The 22896-nt window shown below is 42.6% G+C and overlaps 1 protein-coding gene across 3 annotated transcripts in view; it reads right to left on the bottom strand.

The window, feature by feature from the left end:
- Window positions 1-134: 134 nt before the first annotated feature.
- The window catches only part of LOC142420582 (interleukin-1 receptor type 1-like), a 37333-nt gene continuing 14571 nt past the window's right edge, over window positions 135-22896 (bottom strand). The window contains exons 11-13 of one of the 3 annotated variants that reach the window (XM_075524681.1): window positions 22609-22770; window positions 21783-22108; window positions 135-2722 (exon numbers count right to left, since the gene is read on the bottom strand). In XM_075524681.1, coding sequence (XP_075380796.1) covers window positions 2657-2722; window positions 21783-22108; window positions 22609-22770 — 554 coding nt within the window. In that variant the 3' untranslated portion in view covers window positions 135-2656. Of the gene's footprint in view, window positions 2723-5367; window positions 5458-19385; window positions 22109-22608; window positions 22771-22896 lie in introns of those variants that run through there. The other 2 variants (XM_075524674.1, XM_075524685.1) reach the window with 2 other exon arrangements.

The raw sequence follows: 22896 nt of genomic DNA, 5'->3' as shown, positions 1-22896 counted from the left end.
CCAGAGACTCAGCTGTCTGTGATTCAATGGCTGGTTTTGGTGCAGCATGGCTGTATGAACTTAACTCAGTTGTGTTGGCAAAATTACTCCTGAGCTGTGAAAAGAATGCAAGTTAAACCCATGCTAGATACAAAAAGTGAAAACCCAGATTGAATGAAGTTATTGAGATCATAAGAGTTAGGAGTTCAAGCATTCAAGAGGAAAAATGATGACACACACACAAAAAATCCTGAGATAAAAAGCAGAGAGAGGAAAACAGCAACTCAGCAACATGAGGTTCACTCTGCTCCGAGAAACAGTGCTTAGCCTAGCAGCATATTAGTCCTGGCTGTCTAATACCTACCTCTATTAGCCAGGAAAGAATTGCTATGTATATTTTTGCACCCTGCTTGCAGACTCTCATTACACACAGTAGGGGACACCTGGACAGAAGTGACCCTGGCAGGGAAGGTTTCACTATCTCCATTTGTTGAGGCCAACCTAGGGAGCACCGGTGGAGCTAGCAAATGGTGGGATGGCAGGGGAAGCTGTGCTGGGTGTGACCATACCCATCCGTAGGTCTAATGTTTTTTAGCTGGTGGGGATCCACCCAACTGAGGTTGCAGTGTCCTTCCTGTTCCTCTGTGCTGTGGTGCCTTACTTGTGGCTAGTATAGGCACCTCGTGCTTTGTGCGAAAGGGAAATTAGAAAGATTTTTCAAGGGTTATAATATTCTGATGGGGATGGACTCTTCTTCCTCCAAGGTAAGAGTTGCCCCTGGTCTTTATCATTAATCATGCAGTCCTATTACCACCCACATTGATAAAGATGAATGGGCTGGTCCCCAAAGAGCTCTGCTGGTTCCTTTCATTGAGAAGTTTGAGACACTTATCCCAAGAAGACACTGTTGGGGGGTACATGCCTAACCAGAGTGTATTGGGCTTATGTGACAAGACTTCGGGGGAATACAGGGGTGGCTTCTGTGAGAAGACACTAGGAGCTGCCCCCATGTTGGACAGAGCCAGTTTCAGCTGGCTCCAAGACAGGCCCACCACTGGCCAAAGCTGAGCCCATCGCTGACATTGGTAGTGCCTCTGTGATAACATATTTAAGAAAGGCTAAAAACTGCTGCACGGCAACTGAGAGAGGAGTGAGACAATGTGAGAGAAACAACCCTGCGGACACCAAGGTCAGTGAAGAAGGAGGGGGAGGAGCTGCTCCAGGAGCTGGAGCAGAGATTCTCCTGCAGTCTATGGAGAAGACCATGGTGACACAGGTTGTCCTGCTGCAGCCCATGGAAGAGCATGGTGGAGCAGATATCTACACTGCAGCCCATGGAGGACCCCACACTGGACAAGGTGGAGATGCCCTGAAGGAAGCTGTAGCCCATGGAGAGCCCATGTTGGAGCAGGCTTCTGGCAGGAACTCGGGCCATGGAGGGGGGCGCACGCAGGAGAAAGTTTTCTGGCAGGACCTGTGGCCTGTGGGGGACCCACACTAGAGCAATCTGTTCCTGAAGGCTGCACCCCATGGAAAGGACCCACACTGGAGCAGTTCGTGAAGAATTGCAGCCCATGGGAAGAGCCCACATTGGAGAAGTTTGTGAAGGACTGTCTCCCATGGGAGGGACCTCACACTGCAGCAGGGGAAGGAGTGGCAGAAACAAAGTGTTATGAACTGACCGCAACCCCCATTCCCTGTCCCCCTGCGCCACGCTGGGGAAGGAGGTAGAAGAACTAGGAGTGAAGGTGAGCCTGGGAAGAAAAGAGAGGTGGGGGGAAGATGGTTTTAGTTTTGCTTTATTTCTCATTATCCTACTGTGTTATTAATTGGTAATAATTAAATAAATTTCCCCAAGTTGAGTCGGATTTGCCTGTGATGGTAATTGGTAAGTGATCTCCCTGTCTTTATCTCGACCCACAAGCTTTTTGTAGTATTTTCTCCCCCTGCCCCGTTGAGGAGGGGGAGTGATAGAGCAGCTCTGTGGGCCCCTGGCAGCCAGCCCAGGTCAACTGGCATGGCAGGGTCCCACACAACAGTAGGTGAGGACAAGCATGTGGACAGAAAAGGAGTAATGAGAATTTAAGTGTTACAAAGTCATCAGCATTTTCATCATACTCATCTTTCTCCTTCATCCCACCAAGGCAGAGCTATTAAGTTTTCAGCTCCACGATAGTTGCCATCTAGTGTATTAAAGTTCAGAGGATGCAAAATGGAGGTGAGAGTATCTTGAAGGAAGCAATTGGCTAAAGTAACAAGAATTATGTCTGCCCTTTTAATGTGGCTGGCGTGTATTTACCTTTGGGTTGCACATTGATATGTTGTGAAGTTATTTGATCACCAGCAGTTTATAAAAGATCTTAACAATGATAGTTATGTTTGTCAGGCCAAGGACAATATTCAAACAAAAATCTTAAAGTCATCTCCAAAGACTTTGTACCTTAAAACCAGATTCTCTTTCTAAAGAAGTTCTTAATTTCTCTGCTCCATGCCTTGCTCCAAAAGGAAAGCAGCTGCGCCGCCATCCCGCAGAGGCTGGATACAGCCAGCCAGAATGAACATAACAGCAGCTGTTCTGAATGTCACTGGGCCGTCGGCAGGATCCCCAGGGGGAGACCACAAAGCCCACCAGAGAGAGGATCGGTGCAGTACATCTGTTGCTCTTCTGGAAATAAAATTACTCTGCTGCGTCTCCAGGATCTTCCATTCCCACAGGTGGTCCTGTCCTTGGATGCCAGAGTGCCTTACAGTGCAGAGATAAGAGTGAGTCTGAGCAGGCAAGTATCTTTGGGCAAGAAACCTATCCAAAGTTTATCCACAAAAGAAAAGCTGAATAAACCAGCCCTCCTGTGTCCAAATAACTTCAGGGCACAGACAAGATGTGCCTAAGTGAAATCTTCCAAATTTTAAGTCAAAGGCCATTAGATCCAAGAGGTGATTGCTTGGTGCAACAGCATAGACAAATTGCAGCAGTCCCAGGCCCTTACAGCCAACTCTCCCCTCAGAGTGCCCGGGAAGCTAACCTCCTGCACAGCACCCACTCTATTTCCCATTACTGTGGAAACAGAAGATTATTCAGCACATCATTGTTGTTCCTATCTGACCTCTTCCCTGAGAACAAGGAGTTTTTTCTACGTGATTTCTTAGGAAGAAACTTCTACAAATACATGGCATTCTGGAAATCATAACGTGGATGTGAAAGACACAGTTCTTATTCATTTACACAACTAAAATGAATTGGGATTCTCTGGGAAGTCATTGAAGATAATTTGTTGACAAAGAATATTGTTTATAATGACTTCTTACTAAATAGTCTTTGTTTGTTCCTTAATGTACATTAATTACTGGAAGTTAATGTCTTACTAATAAAAGAGGGTCATGACATACTGACAGCATGCAGGAGCAGAGCTTTAGTCATAAAAATTATTTATATTTTTTATAATATCACTATTTAAGAAAATGTCGTATTTTGTCTATAGGTTATGGACTGAGTTTTTAGAAGAACATATTTTGTGATAATTATCTCATTGTATTTACTATCAGATCTGGCTGCAACTTGGAGTTTGTGTTCCCTGAAGTTTAAAACATTTTGGAAAGAAAAACAAGGCTTCTCATGAAAACTAGAACTTCTGACCTTTTCCTATGAAAAGGAACTGTTACCCAACTTCTTTTTTCTAGAATAAAAAAAATCAACGTTTTTGTTAGTTTTTCTATAGTTGAAGCAGCCAGATGTCCAGACCCCAAGGAGTCCCCTGTTAGAGTTCACAAACCCTTAGAGCACCTGTCAAAGCAGGGAGGGCTATGAGCGTGAAAACCTTCTCTGGCCCTGGCTCCCAACAGCTAGTTACATGTAAACTAGGACAGAGTATATCAGCAATTGGGCTGTTTATTGTAGAAATGTATGTACCCAACCTGTCCAGCTGCAAGAAATTTTGGGAATATAGGCTGTTGGCTAGCTCTGTAAGACACCAAATAGCATGAAAAGTCCCTTTCAGCACTCATTACCTGAGGATTCAGGGTTGTTTATTTCACCATGAAAATATAAACTCAACACAACCTTTTTTCTCTCCCCTCACTGACCAAAACTCCTCTGTTTATGGAAAACCTTCCTGCAGCTCTCCACATGATTTCCTGCAAGTCTTCTTGGGAGATGAGCTGTTCCAGGAACTAAGCTTCTTTTCCCGTCAGTCTAAAAATGAGCTATTTGCTCTCATCCATGGTCACCACGCCTACTCTTCCTGCATAACACAGTCTTGGTGTATCGATTGCTCACCTTTCTATTCATCCCCAGGTCAAACTCATTTCCATAGGATTCTACATGGAAAACAACCTGTACGTAACTATGGCCTGTAGCAATCCCAGGCAGGTCTTCACCAGGGCTACTTCGCAGATTTGAGAGGTCTTTGTGTACAACAATTTGGCCTGCCAGGTGCCAATGAGAAGCAGCAGTTGCTGGGAAGACACAAGAGAAGCCATACCCCATCTGCTTGCCCTGTAGGATGTAGGTGGTATAACAGGGGCGATCCACTACTACGCAGGAATTCAGTGCTGAATGGTGGAGTCCCTTCGCATTGGGCAAACATTTTTTAAAGCCATTTATTCTTTGGATTTTGGGTCCATGGGTGACTTCTGGGAGGCAGCTCTCTGAGACAGTGGAGCACAAGCTTGCCCAGAGCCCCTGTGAGGAGGTTAACCCACAGCTAATCAACACTTACATTAGAAATGAGTCCTTAGCATGGATTCAGCCAGAAATGGAGGTCGGTTCATGTCTCGTTTTTTGTCCAAAAGTATTTGATTAGAAACATCTCTGTTCCACCTCATTTCTATGGCCAGGAGCAGAGCTTGCATGGTCTCCTAGCAGCTTCTGAGGACCTCGGTGCCTTCAGGAGCTGCAGGTTTCAAGCACTCCTGCCTGATTGCTCTCAGAGTCTGTGACCACAGGCCAAACTGTTCCTAGACTTTTTGCTCTACAGCTAACACCCTGCAGAAGCAAGCTTGTCTGAGACCTCCCACATTAGCAGTGAAGAGCATGCTCTGCATCGTACAACATAAGCAGGTACATCTCTCTCTCCTCCCCTCACCACATCACAGCCTCTTCACACGCCGGAGCCTGACAGCAGTACCAACTACCCCTGGCTCCCAGACACACCAGTCCAGGACTGAGAATCTAGGACAGGACCCAAATGTCGGAAGTTTCCTAGATCCTGTGAAACTAGTTGAAATGCAAAGGCCACTCAGTCAGTTCTGTAGCAGAACAATTGCTTTTGGACAGTGGATAAATTTTCATGGGAAATCCCATGAGATCATGTGTCCTCTAGCTTTATTTGGTTTGGTATTGTTAGACATTGATCTACACAAAGCACTATTCTCGGAGAAATAATCTTACCAACACATAGAAAGTGATCAGCTTTCACTACCTGGGAAGGACATCTTGGGGTCATTTTGGATTTTCTCTGAAAACAGCCAGTTGTTCAGCAGCTGGCAAGAGGGCAAACAGATTGTGAGAAGTTATTAGCAAAAGAACGATAATAAAACAGGAAATGTTATATTGATGCAACATATCCTTATCTTGAGCACTGGATGCAATTCTGGTTGCCAATGACAAAAAGGATATAATAGCATCAAAAAAGTTACTAAAAAGAACAGTAAGGATATCAGAGGTACAGCGGGCCTTTGCTACAAGGATAAACCAAAGAGGGTGGCACTCTCCAGCTAAGAAAAGGAAGGACTTTTAGTACTAGATAAAATTACATAGGGAATAATTTTTCAGTACTTCTCATTATAAAAGAAATAGGAAAGTTATCAGGCACATGGTTAAAGCAGAGAACAGTACTCTTCCGCATAAAAACGGAAACTAATTGCCGCATAAAGTTGTCAAAAGTAGACGCACAAACGGGTTCAAAAAGCGTGACTCAAACTTAGGAAGGACAAATTGATCACAATTTAAGATGCTGTTGGAGAAGCTGCTTTAAACTGAGGATGTCCATCCCGCATGATTGACACTGGCAGGGTTCATCACCCTCTCCTTTGCCTGCTTTTGATGGCTTGTGCTTTTGGTTAGCCACAGGATAAAGACCTGGGGGTGGGGGATGTTGTGCGAGCTGGTATGATATTTCTTATTTTCTTACATTAATAGAGAAATGGAAGAAACACAAAAGTGGAGGTAACTCTTATCTGAGTTTAAATTCCAACAAGTAGGCCTAAAAGAAGGAAATTTCAAGGATGGTTGGTTTTATTACCTAATGTGGACATGTTGATATCTGTCAGGGTACATAAACATGCCTAATGCAGAAGTACCAGCAAGTAATTAACATTATAAAAAATTATTAAAAATGCACATGAGTTCAGTGAATATCTGTCCAGCAAAGACTGACAAATCATGGCATGTAAGCCTTCATGTACACTTGATTCCACGGAGTCAGCGTGCACCATGTACCGGACTCCCAAGCAAGTGCCAGCCACCCTGCATGGTTCGTTCAGATAATTGCACATGAGTGAGTGAGTGCTACAGCCTGTGTCCAGGTTACTGATTAGCTCATTAATGGCCTTTAGGCTCTTGTGTCTTAAATGAATTGTCTAACATCCTCAGGTGACATTACATACACACACACTATGTAATACACTAATCATAGGCTAGGCCACCGAGCCGAGGATGCTCCCTGACCATCTCCATATTGCCTCAGCAGTCTAAGCGCAGATGTGCCCTCCGTTGTGGATGTGATAGGACAGCTGGGTGGCATGGAGATGATTGGATCAGACACTGCACATCCAGACAGTAACAAGATTTGCTATTTTCTTACTTTAAAGAAGTTGCAGACTAGCAGGAGACTTCTTTCCTGGTATTCATTTCCATTAGCCAGAAAAAGGGTTATTTTGGTGCATTATAAAGGATAAAGTCAGTTTGCTGTTCCCAAAGGCCATTCAAGCCCAGACAACATAGACATGGCCACAAATTGTCTGTCATTCAGGCTCCAGCTGTCATGTATTTCTAGCTAAACATTGCCTGAATTGGGATTTAGAAAATAGGACTGACCCATACCTCAGGCAAAAACCCCATACTTATGATGTCCAGCACTGCCTGAACTCATTCAAGGTCTCGTCTATGCTTAAGATAGGCACCTATACACTCAGAACCCCATCCTCTGGAAAGGGCAAGGATTTCTCACCAATGTAAAATCATTTACAACTCAGACTGAGAACAATCCACAATGCCCAGACAAGCCTTTCAGTCAGAACACTTATCCAGAAACCAGAAGACCCAGCTTCTAAGATCTCTAGAGGCTTCTGCATCACAGGAAGAACTCTCCACCCTGCCCACTGAAACTGGGATGCTACGTGTTGGGGAATATGAATCATGGGGAAGACAGAAAAGAGCCAAGAGTGGATTTGACTCTAGCCACGTGAGGGGTGGACATTAATAAGAAATTTGTATTCTGAGGCTCTGACTCCTCTTAAGTGGGTTGGGCTCCTTCACATTTGCTTTCAACAAGCAAAACTGCACTATCAGGTACAAATTGGCCCAGGTACCTCAAAAGAAGCAGAAAGTGTCCTAGGAGGAGTTGAGGGAGCATGTTCTCCTTCAGGGCAAGAGAGGTCACCAGTTTCTTGATGACTGCTCTAACCACAAGGCTAGTATGAGAATGAAGAACTGAGCGGGGGCGCACCATGCATTCAGATTTTTTGTATCATCAGAGCTGTTTCTGCTCCGTTAGCATCTATTCTCAGAAGACAGATAGCCAGCTTACATCATGACTGGGGGTGGAAGTAAGCATTTCCTATTAACTCTCCCTACAGTCAACAGCAAGGGTCAAGAGCAGCCAATTTAGGGAGCTCCCTCTGAAGGTCTTAGAGGTCCTCACCTTCTGCCACTAACCAGACAGGCATATTAGACCATCCCTTTCGCTTTGGGAGGGGGTGTGTGTCTAAATTTGGGCAAAGACATTGCCCATAGGCACTCACACTTCTAGCTCTGCAGGATATCACAGAAGCAATACTACATTCATGCGAATAACTTATCCCAATTTTCTCAGACAACCAGAAGTTTTCTGAACGAGAGTGCTTGTGTGGAGAGCTCTTTCCACAGACTTTCCTCCTGCTGCTATCACAAAGCTTATCGATACTGTAAAGTCAGCACAAAGTTTCTGTCACGTTGGGTTTTTGCCCCAGCAAAACCTCAGGTGTCAGATCTGACCTTTGGGTAGCCACAAAGTTTGAATTTTAAGAGCTCATCAGAAATGGCAGTTTATCATATGAAATAAAACCAGAAAATCGGTTTAATCTCTCTCCACATCACTACCAAAAGCACTCTTCTTCTATGAATTCATACGATAAAGGATGGAAAGACACAGTTTAAAAGCAGTCATAAGTAGAACAGCAATTCTGTGGCCGATAAGCCAATGAGGGAAACATATCTGTAAAGCAATTGCTACATTATATACTCTTTGAAAAATAACAGGGAGGTACTAAAGTCCTTGAGTTATTATTCTTATTAAAAATATTCTGTTCAGTTTGTGTTTTCTTTCTGGAGAAGTTTATTATGAAGTTTCAGAAAATACTGAATTCACTACAAGAATGCATCTGATGAGAAAATCTAAATCAAAGAAAAATTAATTCTCTGCAAACACTTTAAATCTAGATGGAAACTACATACGCTTAGCAAAAGAAATAGAAAATGAACAATATTGTGGCATGTTTTCCAGCATATTCATCACAACAGAAGATTAGCATATCAACCCAGCATAACAGAACACACCTCAACTACATTTTCAAGAAATAGCACGAGGAAAGGAGGGACACATCTCTGGTCCGCAGATTTCAGAAGAAACTTCCAAATGCACGACTAAGTATTGTAACAAATGTTACTATAACCTCTTCTAGCCAGCATGAAGAGGAATGAGATTATGTGCAAAAAAAACCCTGAGACAGTGAGCGTACCTTTCAGTTATGTTTCTTTTCAGTCAATCAATCAATCAGCTTCCCCCCTGTAACCATTTTTTCAATCAACTTCACCTCTAACTCCCTATTGGAAATTCCATTTGGCAGTAAATATTTCCTATGTTCCAGCTAAAGTGGAAATGAGTATTCTGATTATCTTTTTCTTTTTTTTTTTTCCATTTTCTTTTTGTTTGGTTGGTTTTTTTCTTTTTCTTGGGGGTGGGGGGGTTGTTGTTGTTGCTCTTTTGAGCTGGAGAACAGAAAGCCTAGAATGGAAATCCTACCATTAAATAACATCTGCACATCATTATTATGGACAATTCCACCTTTCATCATAGCTAAAAAGGTGGAATTTGAGGAGGTTGTAAGTAGTGTTTGTCATAACTATTCAGAGGCTTATATTGACTCTAGGAGAAGTTCCATTCCAAATACACTGTTATAACTGCATTTATGTCTAGACCATGCATCTCCCTGCACCATGCCAACAGAAAAGTCTGTGAGGTTACAGGTACTTTTTTTCCCCCCATTTTTTATATATGCCAGAGTCAACTGAACTCACTGTAGCTCAATATGCTCACTTGAACTCGATTATTACTACCTCCTATTTTTTCTGGTTTGGTCATTTGAGTCAAACTATGTCTGGAAAGAAGGATCTAACTTTTTATGACTCAAATTCTGGGTAAAATAATGAGAAGGAAGAAGCACCCAGAAGTTTCAGTCAAAATGTAATATCCAGTAGGAAGCAGTAAAAGCATAATCTGCCTCAAGACAAAATAAATATTTATGTTCCAAAGACTCAGGCAAAAGAATAGTGATGACAAAAGAAGTAGAACCTTCTCTAGCAAAGTGTTTCCTGGTGGTTTTCACCAACAGGGTCCCTTCAGATGGTCCATTAAAGCTTGAAAAGACAAAGAATAAATTTACTGCAACAAACACTGGAAATCTCAGATCTTGAATCAACTATTTGGTTCAAGTTGGGGTTACTGAAATCACAGAAAAATGACAAATTTTCATAAGAATAAAAAGCAACTGTGGAACCTTTTGAGGCAATATAATAGACAATGACGGCAAACTTTATTGACATGAAGGAACAGGCATTGATAGACAAAAGAAACAGACAATGATGAATTTTCAAGAGTCTACAATTCAGACAAGATGATTCCTTCCAAGACTTGACATTTATGGAATGAAACCATTAATAAATGACATGGAAAAAAAGACATGAAAGAATGCTTCTCAACAGCAGTGATAGCAAACTTTGATGGAATAGCTCCATCCTTGTAATGCTTTTATAGTTCAAGTCATAGAAACATGACAACAGTTGTGCTGGTTTAGACCATCTAGCTCAGTACTTTTTCTGTAGTAAGGACTATTAGGAAAAGTAAAGAGTATGATCACAGCCAACATACACCATAACTCCACCTCAGTACTCTCCTAGCCTCCAATTGCTCTCAGCACCAGGAATTTCCTGAGTCTGTTATGTTTTTTCTGTTTATTCACCTCCTACTGGATCTCTCTTCCAAGTCTGGTCTCCCTAGGAACCAGTGTTCCTACTTCTGCAGTGTCCTCTGGCAAGGAGTTACACAGGGCTGCTATCTCTTTCCTGAAGATCCATCATCTCTTTCTCTTTAATGCGCTGGATGGCCAGCACTGAGATTGTGCTGAAGCTTGATAAAGGAATGGGTAAAAACAGGAGAAAGGTTGTGCCGATTGCAGAAAATACCCCTCATCAGAAGCTGGTGTCTCAGACAATGCTGCTTACTGTGGGATACGACCTTTTTTTCTCAACCCCTTGACCAGGGCAACTGAAAGTTCATCAGATGCAAGGCACAGAAAAAAATATTTAAAACCCAAATGTGTGCCCAGAGAAGAGAGACATTATCTCAGTGTGTTCCTGGCATGGTACTGCAATCTACAGAGGGGGCTCCAAAGGACCATACTTGAGTGCTGGAAATGGTATAGCCACAAGAACACAGACCATCAAACAGCTGCTTAACCCTACCAAGGCTGTGCTTTAGGAGCACTGCTTTTCACGCCACCTTAATCATCCACCCTTGCCTTCCCTGCCTCTCCAGTGCCAGAAAAAATAATTTTGTGTTCCTAGATGGCAGACTGTTCAGAAAACAGATCTACCTAAGAAAGAACTGGCCAAGAGGAACAACAAAAGCACAGCTATTTTTCAGCTGGTTTGGTTCTTGGGCAGGTTTCACAGACAGGCAGCTGTGCTGGCACAATAGAAAGGGCAGCCTTGGAGCAGGTGTGGGCAGACAGAGGGAGCAGGACAGTCCAAAGTAATGAGGACAGGGAATAAGTACCTGTCAGAGCATGCCAGAAGAATAGCAAAGAAGTGTCACAACTCTCCTGATATCCAGCTGCACTGGATGGCCGCACCAGCATGTTGCCTGCAGCCATTTCTCTGGTGACTTCATGTTGCATGAGTGTTTGCTAACCAACGAAGAATGCTGTTTTCTTTAAAAGAGACGTTGACTGTTTTAATACCTCCCAAAGTCATCTTACTAAGGAAAGACAGCTCTATTGTTTCTCTGGGGAAGGATGTGGTTAATTGCGTTATGCAATAACAACAGACCAACTCAGCATTATTTATCTGAATGGAAATAAGCTCCTCTCTCTGCGGTTTTCAAGGCTTACAGAACAGTGTTTGGGTTCTGATACTTCACCCCCAGGACTTTCTTTCCCACCAACAGCAACAGACTTTGAAGGAAGCACAAAGACCTCTTCTTCACTCTCAAGAGAGAAAGGCAACAGCCTCTGTGAGTCTAACTATTTGTTGAGTAAGCATGATAAAAGCACCTTACTGTAAATACACAACTTCATTTGACACCTATTGCTACAGGCAGTGGCAAAATGCCATGAAATACTGAAGCAACACAGGCCAAACAAGCTACACAAAACCCAGCAGGTTTCACACGGGTTTTTGTTTGTTGCTAGAGAGGGGAAAAGGAAGCAAAATACTAAAGAAACTTCAGGGTTTAGACACCAGAAAGTTATCCTGGTCCCAGGGTTTCAGTGGAGCTCAGATTTCACATCCTGAGTGCTGGAGATAAAAATCCATGTAGCCTGAATTAGCCATGGTCCAGCACCTGCAAATGTGCACAGCTCCCTGCTGACATTTGTAGGCAGACAGGCAGATGGGAGACCAAAGCACACTGAGAGCTCAGAGCACCCCAAGATCTCCAGGAGCACTCATGTGACAATGTCACTCACTTTTGTTCAACCACCATTGTGTTCTGAAACTTGCAAGAATAAAACCCCGGGTAGTCTCAGCTAACAGCTAGTGGGGACAAAACCCATTAGCCTGCCAGCACAAGGTGCCTGTACAACCAGTGCTGCAGCTTGGTGAGGCCAGATCAAGCAAGAGGAGAGAGACTTCACATGGGAGCATCTCTGGTCTACAGGAAGGGCTCTTTTTAGGGCCCTGCCTGCTGTTGGCTCCATTCCTTGGGCTTTGACAGAGTGCATGAGGAGGCACAAAGGATGACAGGCCCAGAATCAGACCTGAGACACTGCATGAGCAGCCTACAGGATGGTCACAGCATAGAAGTGACATGGCCATGGCATGGGAGCCAAGCTGGCTTGAGCTGACAGCAATGAGAGGTGCAGCTGGAGCTGACACCCTTGGGAGGCTGTCCATGCAGGTGCAACACCAGAGTAAGGGTGGCTTCAGCTTGGATGCCCACCTACACCCTCAGAAATGTCGCCCAAAGCTGGAGCACACTGAGGCTGGGCACAGAGGGGAGAAGGTAGCAGCAACCTACCTGTCTGCCCTGGCTCGGGGCAGCTGCCTGGGCTGCTATTGAGATATTGCTCAGATTTTCAGCAGCTCCTTTTGCCACTGTTGAAGACAAAATGCCTGGCTTGGCCAGTTGCTGGCCTGACTCTGCAGAGGATTGCTTGTGCTCTTCTCCAGCATTTGTTGTTCCTCTTTTTTCCCAGCAGCCCTCATAAGTAAACTGGGTCCTTTGGCTGTGAGACAGCTCTTGGCCCAAGGAATTGCTCAGCTGGAGCTATTGCAGCCGGCACGTCTCCCTCAGCCCTTACAAGTCCCTAACCAGAGGAACATGCAGACTTGCAGCATCTGTAACCAAACTTCATTGCATGTCAAAAGCCTCGTTTTCCTCCCCGAGGCATTTAGGATCACCTGCAGGTGACTACATCCTGCACTCCGTTATGAAATACAGGTGCAGGTTTTCAGTGTAGGTCAAAAATTACTGCTTCCACAGCTGAATCCCTACACAGTCAGTAAAGTCTCTGCTCCCCTCCCCCTCAAAAGTGCTCTGTACTCGCTGCTTGAAAAGACTTTGCTGACAACAAACCAGGAGCTTTTAGGGGAACTAAAAATCTGCTCTGCATCTAAGGCAAGGGAAGTTCCACAACACCGGGTCTTGTGACAGGAATATGGTGATCCAGGAGGTGGCCTAGCTCAGGAAATCAAAGGAAGATCATGAGGCTGATTAGACTTATCTTCAAAGAGAAATGCCAAGAGCAGTGAAATATGCTCATAGTAAGTACATTTGTGCTTAGAGAGAGGTACATACAAAGATAAAACAGCACTTTGCTGCTTCACGCATCCCACAAGCAGCTCAAAATGCTACACATGACCTTAATCAGTAATTATGTAGGGTGCTGCTTGCTTTATTCGTCCTCACCTCCTCCCTTCATAGAATCATTATGGTTGGAAAAGACCTCTAGGATCATCTAGTCCAACCATCAGCCCAACACCTCCGTGCCTACTAAACCATGTCCTGAAGTGCCACATCTACACGGTTTTTGACCTACTCCAGGGACGGTGACTCCACCACCTCTTTAGGCAGACTGTTCCAATGCTTGACCACCCTTTCAGTAAAGAAATTTTTCCTTATATCCAATCTAAACATGCCCTGGCACAACTTGAGGCCATTTCCTCTCGTCCTATCACTTGTTACTTGGGAGAAGAGACCACTCCCCACCTGGCTACAACCTCCTTTCAGGTGATGTAGAGAGCAATAAGGTCTCCCCTCAGCCTCCTCTTCTCCAGGCTGAACAACCCCAGCTCCCTCAGCCGCTCCTCATCAGACTTGTGCTCCAGACCCTTCCCCAGCTTCGTTGCCCTTCTCTGGACGCGCTCCAGCCCCTCCATGTCTCTCTTGTAGTGAGGGGCCCAAAACTGAACACAGTGTTCGAGGTGCGGCCTCACCAGTGCTGAGTACAGGGCCAGTGCTGTGGCCAGGCCAGGCCAGGCCAGGCCACAAAGACTTTCTAATGCTGCCAGGTCTAGGTCAAATTGGCTAAACACTTTTAAAGCATTGAAAGGGGTTTTCTTCCAATTAGCCTCTTACTCAGTTGAGATGGTATTTAGCTGCCAAAGAAGAAGTCATACAGTTATTTTTAAAAATTACATGTTTTCTTTTGCAAAATACGCACTTTGTTTTACCCTTCATTGCAATGAGGCCTCATCTTGGCCTCAGAGAGGCCAAGACCTCTCTTTTTATTTCCTGCGAAAGACTATCTCATACTATCCACCAGGAGCCTACTCTTCTGTAAATGGAAATAGCCACCACCCTGTATTATTCACATTCTTGAGAGAAATGTATGTAGTGACTGCCTTCTCAAGGGCTCTAGCCCAATTCCAGCTAGGATGTGTTGTAACTCACAAGTGCAGCCATATGAGTAAGGTGGTTGGTTTTCTGTGAGAAGCAGCTGTGTGCCACTGAATACCCGGTAAGCAAGAGGCAGCCTCTTTTGGTGGGTTTCACGGAAGAGAGAGAGACTGGAAAAGAAGAGAAAGAAGTGAATGGCCTGACTCCCAGATTCCTGAAGCCCTACCCACCGAGCCCCTCTCTCCTGTAACTCGCAGCCTCCCCCAGGATACCAGTGACTGCTCATAGCCTCCCCACAGCTGGAGCAGAAAATTTCAGCTTTGGCAGCACTGTACGTTTGAGGACCACACGAAGCATGCCTGGGGCTGCTCTTAGACTCTTCAGTCATTAGATGACCTTCGTGTATCCTGATGCGTATACTACTATAACACTTTAAGAATTGCCATCTGAGTGCTAGCTACAAAATCCAATTTCTACTGAGAGCTCCTTGAACTGGTGATAGCATTACAAACCACTCTGCCCCAGCCATCCTGTGCTAATTGCTTTAATCACTTTCTGTAAAGTCTTATCTTCACCATTAGTTCTGGAACTCAGAATCTACGCTTTGCCTGAGCCATGGCAGGATCTTTTGATTTAGCTGCATTTTTAATTCTATTTATTATTCTATCTATTCTTCTATCTATTAATTCTATCTATTATTATTATTATTATTATTATTATTATTATTATTATTATTATTATTGTTAAGACAGGCATTAATCCAAGTAAAAAATTTTGCTCCACAGAGATTTTGGCAAAGGTTCTAGATAGGCTTTGAAACAACCCAATCACTTCCATTTTGCACCTCTCTTCAACTTCCAAATCATATGGCTGTAGATTAAAAAAAAGAAAGAAAGAAAAAAAAGAGGCTATCTACCAGCAGTGAAAAGAGGGTTTGTTAGGTCCCTTGAGACCTGGGCACATCCTCCAAGGCAAGGACTGGGAACTGATCATTTCAGGTGGCAGAGACACTGCCTGTGAAATTAGAGTTCCAAACCTGCAGAGCCAGGGAGAACTGGCCAGTGCTTCCTGCTCCCAGGAACATTGTGATGTCCAGTTTCGGATGGTCTTCATGATGCACCCAATGGCTCCTCTCTGATGGCAGCCCTGAGGCAATTCTTCTTCAAGGACTCCAGGACCACTGAATCTTGCTTACTGTCCATCTGCAGACCAGGGTCCTACAAACACTTCAGCATCCCAGACTCCAAGATTTTCTCACTGTGTGACCATTGGACCCATTTGTCCCCAGCTCAGTGGGCTAAATAGTTAAATTAGGCACAAATTCTCCATGGTCACTATGACAAGTGAGCTGTGGGACTCTCAGTTGCCTGGGGAGAACACGGTTGGTAATGGTCCTCCAGCCATCACGTGCGGCTGATCTGCTGGAACGCAGATCCCAGAATGGTCTCCACTCATAGTCTTTTCCTTGGAATAATCAATGGGAAGTGTTGCTCAATATAAAGCAGTCAGATCTAATTGGCATATGCTGGAGGATGATAAAGAAACACAGCTCCACAGAGGACTACTCCTCCCCATTTCCCAATTAATTCTGAGGCACTGAATTAACAGATGTACAGACTTAAAAGCCAAAAATCTCATTTTCCACTATATTCCCTGCTAGTTCCTACAAAGGATGGGGAAAGCACTAAAAATAATAATTACAGCATAATTCAGAACAGCAGTCATCAGAATATCTTCTTTTTTTGACTCCCTCTTGGTGGGATTTTTTTTAGTGTTGTGGCTTGGCATTATTAGCAACAGAACTTCGTTATGATCTTATGTAAACGGAGTGACTTTTTTTAAAAGTGGAGAGCTTCAGTCCCGCCCGGCTTTCACGGATCACTAGGTGGAAGCATTGTACAGCGCAAGGCCGATGTGGCTCACTGCTGTGGGGTTTCTGGATCCCCACAGCCACTTCCTATGGCAGATGTTATTACTCCCTCACCAGCCCTCACCCCGGCACTCCCGATCTTTTCCCATCCTCAGTTGTTCGCTCTCTTGGACGTGACCCTTTCCTCAGTAATAAGCTAGTTGGATCTCCTAAATTAGGTACCCAACTAACTATATGGCCCAACCCTCCAAAAATGTCAAACACGCCAAAGTTAGTGGTTTTTAAAAAGTGACAGCAGACGGTGCTGGCACATCCTTGGCTCATTTAAATACGTAAGTGTGTCAAGCCATTCAGATCTAGGCTGAGGAGACATATTTTTATGAAAAACTTGGCTTTTCTTGCATAAGTCGGCATGTGTTCTATTCTCTTCAGTCTCTGAGGAGAATCAAGTCCCGTTTACTCTAAAAATACAGGAATCAGAGCCAGATATCAAGCAGAACCAGATGTCACGACCCAGAAGAGAGCGCACACAGATGGTAGCGGGACATACGGCACACAAGTTCTTTCCCACTGTGAGTGTCCCTGTCAAGACAGCTCTTTAGCTTTTTCACTATTTGTTCCTGTAGGCAATATGTAGGGGAGTTAACTGCCAATTTTTTTTCTGTTTTAAAGGGACAGATGAATCTTGTTTCTTGTAACTCCTAAATCTCCTGCTTATTCACCATTTCAGAAGTGTTAGAATTTATAACCTCCTTTACCGGTCTGTAACTTCTTTACTCCTACAAAGACGCATTTGTCCTGCCATTTCTCCTACGCTCCATTTGAAATGATGTGGTTGTGGCACACCTTACCCAGAAAGCACAGACCTAGTTGATACAGTCTGAGTGTGCTGCCCTAGGAGTGAGAGGTAGGGTAACAGTAGATAGCTCGAATTTCTTTCCAAATCCAAATGCTTGTCCAAGTCACCCACTTCCATGGCACAGAAGAAATACTTAGTTGCACATATTTGAAAAATAGAAAACAAACAAACAGTGTGACTATTAGAAACAATGTGCTCAAAGAGAGAAAAAATACCTTCTTAAGGACTTGAATGTGGCCCTTCCCATCTTTCAGGGAATTTGTATATCTTCACAGTATATAAACTGAGCAAGAAAGTGCAAAAGATCAAAATCAGCATTACAGATTGGAGGAGAGATGAGGCAGCACTGAGGTGTGTTACCATCGTCAATGCAGGAAAAGGAAGCACTCCCCTGACACATATTGCTGGTGAGATAAAGGAAAGAGAGAACATGGATTTTAATAATTGCCAACAGAAATAAAGCCCATCAGGGAAACTGGTTAGTGAAAAAAAAAAAAAAAGAATCTAATGAGATAGTGTTCAAAATTCCCCTTCTACTACAGCCACTGCTGTGCTCAAATAAAATATAGGGCAAGTTCAAATGAGTGGCTGGGGGCAAAAACAAACCAGAAAAAGAATTTACACCTCTAAAGTCACCTGATCTGGAGCAGCAATTCAAATCCAACCTTCCTGGAGCAGAAAATTCACCTTAATGACCTGGTGAGCTTTCTACCTTTCTTCAGGGTGAAACACCAACTCCCGATAGTCACCATCATTGCCAAGCAGAGCTCTTGCTCCAGCTGTAATGCCACAGTGACCCGGGTGCCCTCTTGGAGGTCACACATCAGCTGACCTTTTTAACTGTGCCACCTGATGCCCAGGGGACATCAGTCTCCTTTTTCCAATCAGTTTCAACATGGGAAGCAATCTTAGCATGGGCTGAGGACACAAGTGGTTTGTACTACTTTGTAGCTCACTTTTAGTGACTAATGTTCAGTTTGTCTCAACAAATGCATCAAGTCCTGGTTAATACTATCCCATTGTAAAAGAGAACAAGCATACACATCAAGTGGCGTACCTTGCCTTTACTCTCGGGAATAACGAGTGTAGGGATGAGAGGAGGAAACTCTATCACTCCTGTGTTCATGCGTTGTAGCACCTATGACTAAATCAGAGACGTGGGAATACTCTGGAGTAAAGCTGCTAGCCACTGATTTTACTTACATGTATTCTGAAGCTCTACAATGTAGTACATCTGTAAGTATTTCTAGCAAAAAAACATCTCTCCTTAGCCCAGATTTTTATAAACATTAACTGTATTCTGCCTGCTTCATCTTCAAGCCAACTGCAGCTATGGAAGGAGGTACAGTAATTAAACCACCATAGCCTCTGAACAAAAGGCAGAATGGGCTTCTCCCCTCTAACTGAAGCTCAAGGCAGCAAGATAAAGGGGAAATGTGAAATCACCTTTGTGCTTTTCTACCTGCTAGGATGCAATATAGAGGTAAATTAAAAGGAAAAAAAAGAAGTCAGTCAGGGCTGTCCTGTCTGGGGCCATCACATAGACTCCACCAGGTTGTAACAACTCATTCTGGGTTTGGGCTCAGAGCACATCATCTTCCCCATTACATAAGCCTCTATCCATTAATTACTACAGTCATAGATGTGTACATTAAAAACATGAAACAGGCTGTATCTCAGCACTAGCTGACATAAAGGCAAGGAAGTGGGATATGGGAGGAAAATTATGAAAGGAGGAAAGTCTCCCAGGAAAAACTAGCCTCACAGTATGGATGGAAAGATGCAGTGGAATTAGAAAATCTGAGACAAGTTAATCACAAGGCAAGAAAGGGAAGGGGCAATCTGGAGAGCCAAATAAATTGACAGGAACAAGCCAACAGAAGAAGTATCACATAGTTATGGTTGAAAAGTAAAAAATGGTGCAGAGAATGCTTTCCATGTATCTTACACCACATAACTGAATGTTTTCTCTGTCAGCATAGATATACAATAAACTGAAATGTATCTACCACATTGTGGTGAACAAAAACTTTTTCACAGATTACATTGCATTCGCCTTTTCCTTCTGAAGCTACTAAGTTTCCAGAAGCAGGCCTCTGGCCAACTAATCGGATTTTTTTTAAATAAAGAACAATCAGCACATCTGTCTCTCTGGGAATTCTTTTATTATACCACAAAAAAACAGTGTGTTTTCCCATGTGACTTGCAAAAAAAAGTTTCCAAGGGGAGAAAACAGATACAAAATTCAGCTTCAAAATAAAGTCCCATGACAAAAGGATAAGCCACTTCATGTCATGCTACATTCAAGTAGTTAGCTAACAATTAACCACAATAACTGAAATATTTCTCCCACACTCATTTTCACTCCGGAATACTAAAATGCCTACATAATCATACTAAATGTGGTTGTTTAAAAGAAAGTATAAGGTAGATAAATGGTGACTCACAATCATCTGTCTTCACTTAAGAGTCTTTAGGAGTCTCGTTTAGTGGGAAAATGCTTATCTTGAATATTGTAGCAAACCTTTGAAAAGAACTATGAAAAAATTGGCCAGAATCATAACAGCACATTCACAGAAGAAACAAAAAATACCAGCACAACTCCATGCAAATCAATGTACTTATCTGTAGTACTGCAAATCCTGGAGTCATTGGTATTTTTTTATTTCAAAGCATATGAGAGTAGGAAGTTGAAAAACATCTACCACAGTTTCAACATCTTTTCTTTATTATTTTTCTCATTATACACAGAAAACAAGAGGGTTCTGTTTTTAAACAGAAGTGAAAAAAAAAATCTTTGAAGGAAAGTGTAATTTTCAACACTTTTCTGAGCAAGTCTAAGTCTAAACACAATGTAAAAATTTGACAATAATGATTATCTAAACTCTCTAGGTTCCTAAATTTATTTTTTAAAGGTTGCAGCCCAAACATTACACATTTCCAAAGAAGACTGATTCAACATCTACTAGAACAATAGTACCTCATCTGATGGATCTATCCTGTTCTCAGTTTTCATGGCAACATCTCAGAAGTCTCTAGTCAACGGAGCCTGTGGAAAATTACGCAGCTGTGAACCCCACAGCCAGGAGAATGAGACAGTGCTCATAAGGAGTATGGATAGACCTTCTCAAAGAAAAAGGTACCATGAAATGCTATTGCAAATCTTTCACTTTAAACATATGTTCCACTCCTGGACCTTGCTTTCTCTCCCATCAATACAGCCCAACAAAGAGTATATTCTCCAGTATACACATTTCTGAGAACCAGCTGAAAGGAATTCAGTGACAGATGCTATCCTGACAATAAAGATAATGTAAGAACCTACTTAACTTCAGAAAAGAACAAAAAAAGCAAGCAGATTCACATTTGCATTCAGATGATGCTCTTCAAGGCTGGAGAGTGACAACTCTTGCCACTGCAGACCAACTTGAAAAGGAAGCATGTAATTTTCTCATGGTGACACACACAGAACAATGGACTCCAGTCCAGAAATACCAAGCTACTCCCAAGCAGGTTGATATAGCCACACGCCTCTCATTTTTTTCTTTCACAAGTAGACAAGATGTTATTTCTTGCCATTAGCACCTAGTCATGTTTCAGAACTGGCCATTTTCCAGTCTCTCCAGGATACCCAACCCAAGCACGGTCCTTTGATAAGATTCTCAGTGAATTTCTGTGCTTGTAATTAGCACAGTTGAGACACGGAATGAGAACATCTGGTTTCCACAGTAGCAGCACAGTCTAGAAAGCCTCCAGTTTGCAAGAAGTGTGAAATATTTTCAGTTTCCTGACCATTTCAAGAGACTAAGTTTAGAAACACCCCATAGACCAGATATCACAGAATTATTCAACAAATGTCTAAAAGCCACAGATTCCATTCCATTTGCTGAACACATTTGGTACCAACTGTTCAGCTGAAACCCATTTAGTGTTGTAAGTAGTTTTAAATATACCTGCTATGTCATGTATTTCCCCAACCCCTTCAAGAAGCAAGGCTAAGACATGCTGCTCAGGAGGGGTCCCCAAAGCTTGCACAGTGCAGATTCTTCCAGTAATGAGGAAGTCAGACAATCATGGAGAGGCAACAAGAAGAGGAACAGAATGACTAGGAAAATGCTGACAACAGAAACAGATTTTTAATTTATCAACTGTAGTTTCAATTTAAAGGAATGGACTTCACAGCTGCTTCTTCAGTGGATATTACATTTATGTGGACCACAACTATTTGATAGTCTACCACCATCAGCAACATTTACTTCTCCTATCTGTGTGAGATTAACACAACAAATTCTGTCACTATCCAAAACCCAGAACAGAAATAAAGTTGCACAGAGTTTTTCTTTTAGGGTGTAATCTGGGGAAGGCATGAATAATTTTTACTTCTTGAAGAAAACATTTACTTTGTAATATAAAGAATTTGTGTAAAAAACCCCACATTTCAGAATTACCTTCTCAGTATTATTTTAATAAGTGCATCTTAACTTCCTTTTTCTGCAGAATTGTTCAAAGTTAGGGGCAACAAATACACTTCAGGATAAGATACCTTTTTCCTGGATGGCATTTGATAGCGCACATTTTTCCAGAATGTTGTATTTGCTGAACAAGATTTCTCTGAGAAGTCCCCTTTCCATTGGATAGCTCCATGTTTTTGTTTGATGTATTTGATTGATTCCGGCATGCTTGTGTAGTCCTGTATTTCATCCATTTCTATAAGAATCACTTGAATCCCATCACGGATGAGAGCATTATACATAGCTAGTTGTTGTTCAGAGGTGTCTTCTAACAGGCAGCAACTAGATGTTTCTGATCCCAAAATAATCATCAGTCTCCTGCTTTGCTTAAGGGTTTCATCAGCAACACTGACCACAGCTGTAAGTAATGAAGGAACAATCAAAGTCTGCATAGAAACTTTACAACTGATATAAAATATTTCTTAATTTTAAAATTGCATATCTATGGAGCAGTGGCTAGCTCAGAGGACTGGTAGGTTTAAGATCTCCCAACTGTCATTCATGATTCATGATCCATTGCATGAAATTCCTGATAAAAATTGTTTTCTTCAGTCCCCAGGAGCAGATATCGTTCAAAGAACTTCAACAATATTATTAATGCTGCTGAATTCTCATTTGTTCATCACTAAAAAGAAAGTACAGACCCTCATAACATCAGAACAGAATTTTTCGTAAGAAACAAAAAAAATTTAAAATAAAAAAAAAGTCCATTGGACACATGGAAAAATTACCCATTAAATATAAACAAATACAGCTTTGTTTTCCAAAAATAAGTGGGTTTTAATTGTATATATAATCTTCTAACCTGAGAATAATGTGTCAAAAGACAACCTATTAACTCTACTGATTAAAGCATACCTTCTCCCGGTAAATCATCCCTTCCTAATATAAAGAGATTATATCCACATTGTTGTTCTAAAACATCAGGGAGTATTCTATGAACAAAGGTTTCCAGCTGACAGAAGCTTCTGCCTCCACTGCTTTTTGCGTACAGGACATATGCATCATAGATTTTCCCATCTAAAACAAATACAAATGTTTATATTAAAAAACTAAAAACCAGCAACATGCCTTTATTGCAAGGTTTCATTTTGGACTGTTTAAAAATAGTAATGAGGGGCTGATTCACCTATCTGACAGAATAAC

Source organism: Mycteria americana, chromosome 1 (genome assembly GCF_035582795.1).
Source record: "Mycteria americana isolate JAX WOST 10 ecotype Jacksonville Zoo and Gardens chromosome 1, USCA_MyAme_1.0, whole genome shotgun sequence".
Lineage (NCBI taxonomy): Eukaryota > Metazoa > Chordata > Aves > Ciconiiformes > Ciconiidae > Mycteria > Mycteria americana.
The sequence above is the reverse complement of the archived record's forward strand: the minus strand, read 5'-3'. Positions and strand labels throughout refer to the sequence as shown.